The sequence below is a fragment of the Rhincodon typus genome, chromosome 16 (genome assembly GCF_021869965.1).
Source record: "Rhincodon typus isolate 14 chromosome 16, sRhiTyp1.1, whole genome shotgun sequence".
Lineage (NCBI taxonomy): Eukaryota > Metazoa > Chordata > Chondrichthyes > Orectolobiformes > Rhincodontidae > Rhincodon > Rhincodon typus.
Window position 1 is genome coordinate 16,345,628 of NC_063347.1, and position 5,769 is coordinate 16,351,396.

Consider the following 5,769-nt stretch of genomic DNA (forward strand, 5'->3'; position numbering starts at 1 on the left):
GACTTATTTTTTCCTCCATCCCTCATCCAGCACTCATACAACTGCCTCAGTAGCTAACTGAGCACAGGCCAGGGCTCAGCTTGGGATCATCCTACTCTTATTAAGTGAAGTACCACATCAAGCTGTGAACTTACTTACAGACATCTGTGGGCGCTCAGAAATTCCTAATTTTTAAACGACAACAGTTTTATGGAATGCATGGCAAAAGGAGCAATGAAAAAGGCAATGGTCCTTTTTACGATCAAGACAAACTGCTTCAGGATTCATCTACAACAGCAGACAGCTTGCCCTCTGGGAAATGAATGAGGATCGCTAATGACAGCAATCCTTATTGGGCAGCATGGTGGCTCAGTGGCACAATGGTCCACAGTTCAGGGGTGGCACAGTGGTTAGCACTACCACCTCATAGTGCCAAGGACCCGGGTTCGATTCCACCCTTGGGTGACTGTGTGGAGTTTGCACATTCTCCCTGTGTCTGTGTGGGTTTCCTCCGGGTGCTCCAGTTTCCTCCCACAGTCCAAAGATGTGCAGTTTAGGTGGACTGGCCATGCTAAATTGCCTGTAGTGTTCAGGGATGTTTAGATTAGGTGGATTAGCCATGGGAAATGCAGGGTTACTGGGATGTTGTTTGAAGAGTTGGTGTGGCCTTGTTAGGCCAAATGGCCTGTTTCCGCACCATAGGGATTCTATGACCAGCATTAAATTCAAATCTTCTGGTACAATATGCAAGACATACAGAGATGTAATTTTTATTGTAGACCCATTCTTTATTAAAGTTGGGTGCAGGGTTTGGGGATGGCATAGAAGCAGCAGAGGGACATGAATAAAGCCAAGATCAGGGATGTAGTTTGGAGAATATTTTGGAAGGATGATAGGCAGGTAAGCAAGTACAAAGGTGTGCAAGTGTACATCAAGACAACGGAATAGCCAGGCAGCACGGTGGCTCAGTGGTTAGCACTGCTGCCTCACAGCACCAGGGACCCAGGTTCAATTTTGCCGTTGAGTGACTGTCTGTGTGGAGTTTGCACATTCTCCCCAAAGATGTGCAGGGTAGGTGGATTGGCCATGCTAAATTGCCCATAGTGCCCAGTGATATTTAGGTTAGGTGGGGCTAGACATGGGAAAATGCAGGGCTAGGAGAATGGATCTGGGTGGGATGACCTTCAGAGGGTCAATGTGGACTTGTTGGGCCAAATGGCCTGTTTCCACACTGTAGGGATTCTATGATCTATGAAGTGAATGGAATAAGAGCTGGAGGGAGAAAGGGCATGTTGTACACACTGACATATAAAGGCCTTAAGACGTTGGAGCAGAAGTACGCCATTCAGCCCATCAAGTCTGCTCTGCCTTTTCAATCGGATCATGGCTGGCCTGATAATCCGCAACTCCACATTTCTGTCTTTTCACATAACCCCTGAATCCTTCACTGAGTAACAGTCTGTCTCTGTGAGTCTTGAATGAATTTAACAAGCAAAGATTCACTAAATACTAATAGAAGGGGTGCTCCTCATCCCTGCCTTACATAGGTAACATTATTGTGAGATTATGCCATCTGGTCTTTGACTCCGCCAGAAAGGGGAAACAACCTTTCCAAACCTTTTGGGGAGAACCCAAGCATTTGCAGAAGATTTTATTTTGCTAAGCAGTTGAATAATATGGTGATGACCAAGGGTAGTGAGAGGCGCAGAACCAGGTGTCAGGCTAATGTCAGAGCCAATGGGTGCCAACATTTAGGTGGCACATGTCAATGTGGCAAAGGAGAGGGTGAATGATGGGATTTCACCCAGTCTCTCTTTTGGCAGTTTTCTCTACCAACTTACCGCTCTCATACCTCTCTAACGCAGCTAACGGTGGACGCTTGAGATACATTCAGAGGTCATCATCCTAGAAATGGATGGAACACTAATACAAATTTAAATTGACCAAATTGAGGTAGTGGAGGCTGAACCAAATGAGAGAGATAGAGAGAGAGAGAGAGAGAGACAGACAGAGAGAGGGAATAAACTAATGTATCCAACTCATGGAGTTTAGCAATGGGGGGAGAAAGAGAGAGCGTCATAGGTGGCATCATGATGATAGTTGATTTGACAGCAGGAAGACAGGAATGCAAAGGCAGTATGTCAAAAATATGGAATATTGAGTTTGGGGGAATTCAACACAGAAACAGGACCATAATTGGGGGTAGAAGGAGGAGACTTGCCTTGTGAATGCAGGGGAGGTTCAAGAATGAGTGTTAGAGGAAGGAAGTGGCAAGGTGGACAGTCCAAATATAAAATTACAACAATCCACAAGATACAAATTTGAGAAGCACTGGCGGAGGAGGTAAGGGTGGGGGATGAGAAAAATCTAGATGGTCAAAATGTTTGCTTACAGGATCATTATAGTGTAAAAGGTGTGAGAAAATGGAAGGAATTTCAGCCAGAAACTCCCAAGGGAGTTTAAAGGCAGTAAACAAAGGCGGAAAAATAACGCTGGAGGGTTAGCCGCTGAACAAGGTGAAGTTTACAGTGGAGGGTATCAAGAATGGATGTGAATACGAAAGCAAAACCTTTTCCATTGCTAGAATGGGAATTTTACACTCAAGGTCTCTGAGTCATGTTCTATTATGAAATTACCAGGAATGATCCACAAAAGCAAATGATCTATACTTTAAAAGAAGAAAATTTCGGTGTAGTGAACAAAGACCAGGTGAATCTTGGAGAGTTTGTTCAAAGTCCTACCACTGGTTCAATTGTCTTAACGGACTCCTTCTACACTGATTAACATTTTAAGCAAAGAAATAATGATCACATCAAGGATGAGACAGTAGACAACAGGTGCCTTATTTACAAAGGAGCAAGGGAAAATGGAACAGACAGACTGCACCCAACAGTCTCCAAGTCTTATTAAAATCTGAAGGAACTGTGGATGTTGTAAATCAGAAACAAAAACAGAAATTGCTGGAAAAGCTCAGTAGGTCTGGCAGCATCTGTGGAGAGGAAGGGTTCTGAGGAAGGGTCACTCGACCTGAAACGTTAACTCTGATTTCTCTTCACAGTTGTTGCCAGACCTGCTGAGCTTTTCCTGCAATTTGTTTTAGTCTCCAAGTTTTGTCTTTTGTAAATACGCTGAGCACCTAGCCTCCCTTACACACTGACTACACGATGAGGCTCTATTACCAGCTCCAGTTAAAGATAATAGCCATCTCCAATAATCCAGGCTGCAGTTAAATCAGACTCATGAGAGAGGTACTCATTCAGTTGAAACAGACAGACTTAATTAAATTATTAAAGGCAGATTAATGGTTTACACCCGGTCATAACTTCCATCTCATCTGGTAAGTCAGTTCAGAGCCCTCTTGTGGTGCTGTAGCAGTGTCACTACCCCTAGACTGGGAGGCCTGAGTTCAAGTCCCACCTGCTCCTGAGGTGTGTAGTAACACACCAGGTTGCTTAGGAAAAGTCAGTTCAAACCCAATGTCATATAGAGTTTAATTATAATAGTGAATGAGGGGGGAAAAAAGGCTACAAATTGATCCATGTCACCAAGAGTAGTAGATTGGCTGCAGAGGTAATAGGAAAAACATTATTCTAATAAGCAGTTAGCAATATCACAGTCAACATGCAATAGTTATTAAAGATACCAAAGCTAATGATTTAAAAATGATTTGTTTGGACAGAATTCATCCCACAGATTTCACTTGTACTCATGAAGGAAACAAAAAGTACTTAAAAAGAAACATTTTGGCAGCCTCTGCTCCCAGTGTGGAGCTTTTGCGAGTGCAAGTGTAGGTTGGGAAGTGAGAGCCACAGTTCTATAAGGCATCTCTGCTGCTGTTGTTGACACTGCGTGCTGGAAGGGGACAATGACACTAAGGCAATAATGTTGTCCCATTTTCATAAGGCAATGTCACAGCACTGTCCACACCCACTGGTCTGGAACAGCCTTCATAGATGGTCATGCTCCTTCCACACCCAGCTAACAAAATCTCTCCCCAGACAGCTTTATGTACTTTGTACATCAGTTGTCCTGAAAAGAGATGTCAACACCAATTAGTACTGAACCAGATGTAACTTCCACTTGGAGCCCATACAATCACAGCTTTGATTGAAGAAACCTGGAAGAAGGGCGTTTCTGAGAACACTTTTCCCACCACAAATTACCCTGGAATTTTAATCTGATTTTATGTCTCTCCCAAAAGATTATTGTTTTGTGTGGACTTGAGAGTATAGAGTCATAGAGATGTACAACATGGAAAGAGACTCTTCAGTCCAACTCGTCCATGCCGACCAGATATCCTAAATTAATCTAGTCCCACTTACCAGCATTTGACCCATATTCCTCTAAACCCTTCCTATTCATTAACCCATCCAGATGCCTTTTAAACGTTATAATTGTACCAGCCTCCATCACTTCCTCTGGTAGCTCATTCCATACACGCACCACAATCTGTGTGAAAATGTTGCCCCTTAGATCCCTTTTAAATCTTTCCCCTCTCACCTTAAACCTGTGCCCTTTAGTTTTGGTCTCCCCTACCCTGGGGAAATGACCTTAGCTATTCACCCTATCCATGCACCTCATGATTTTATAAACCTCTACAAGGTCACCTCTCAGCACCCAATGCTCCAGAGAAAATAGTCCCAGCCTACTCAGCATCACCCTCCAGCTCAAACCCTCCAACCCTGGCAACATCTTTGTAAATAATTTCTGAACCAAGTTTTGCAATATCCTTCCGAGGATATAGAAGGTATCCTTCCGAGGATATAGAAGGTTATCAGAATTCAGGGCCAGAGACTGAATGAAGAAGATAATTTCCTGTCCATCATTATTCATAAATTATCAGGCAGCTCAAATTATTTTACAAAGCAGAAGTGTGTGTGCCATTTGTCAGCAATAGATTTCAATCCAAATCCGGAAGGTTAAAGAGCACCAGCAAATTTATTTAATTATAAAGAGCAACATTAATTGTGGATTTTTGTTTTATCAATCAGCCTGTTCAGACATGTTATGAGACTCCTCTGGACCAGATGGAACTTGAAGCCAGGCCTCCTGGTCCAGGGGTAGAGACAATACCACTGCACTGCAAATTCAACCAGGAATGTCAGGCATGACACAATTATTTTAATCAACTTGTTCAGAAATATTATGACACACCTCCTATGGACTTGAATCCAGACCTTATTGGCCATGTTAATTGAAAGCCATGTTTTGGAAAAACAGAGAAAGTTACCACTGAGATTCAAACTCAGGATCTCCTGCTAACAAGGGAGACTTTTTAACCTACTAAGCACAGCACCGTCTGATGTAACATTCTTTGTATATAGATCTGAAAGGATTAACACTGAGGAGTGCTGTAAGCACCATTCACTGTATTTGGACTTAGAGGCAGAAAAGCTAAGGGTCTCATAGGAGAGAAGCCCAACATCTGGTCCTCCTTAAGGTCTCTGCATCAATGGCCAGTGATCAATGTAACTTGTAACTGATTGCTAAAGTGTATTAAACTGTACCTTGTTAATGACAGGACAGTCTTCTAGCTATACAGGAGGTAGTTTACCTTGACCACACAGGAGTCTAGACCAAACAGTCCCTGTAGTTTCCTACACTCAGAGGAGATGATGGCAGCAACTTCCATCAAAGACATGTAGCTGAAACACCAAAGTGACTGCGTGCCCATGCAACAACTAACCATGTATCAGATAACAAGGTGTAGAGCTGGATGAACACAGCAGGCCAGGCAGCATCAGAGGAGCAGGAAAGCTGACGTTTCGGGTCTGGACCCTTCTTCAGAAA

At 43.2% G+C, this 5,769-nt stretch overlaps 1 protein-coding gene across 1 annotated transcript in view; it reads left to right on the top strand.

Annotated features, from left to right (window-relative positions):
* tada3l (transcriptional adaptor 3 (NGG1 homolog, yeast)-like) overlaps positions 1-2,763 on the top strand; it is a 17,915-nt gene extending 15,152 nt beyond the window's left edge. Inside the window, exon 8 of the mRNA XM_048606702.1 lies at positions 2,619-2,763. Coding sequence (XP_048462659.1) covers positions 2,619-2,763 — 145 coding nt within the window. The remainder of the gene's footprint in view (positions 1-2,618) is intronic.
* Positions 2,764-5,769: the final 3,006 nt, after the last annotated feature.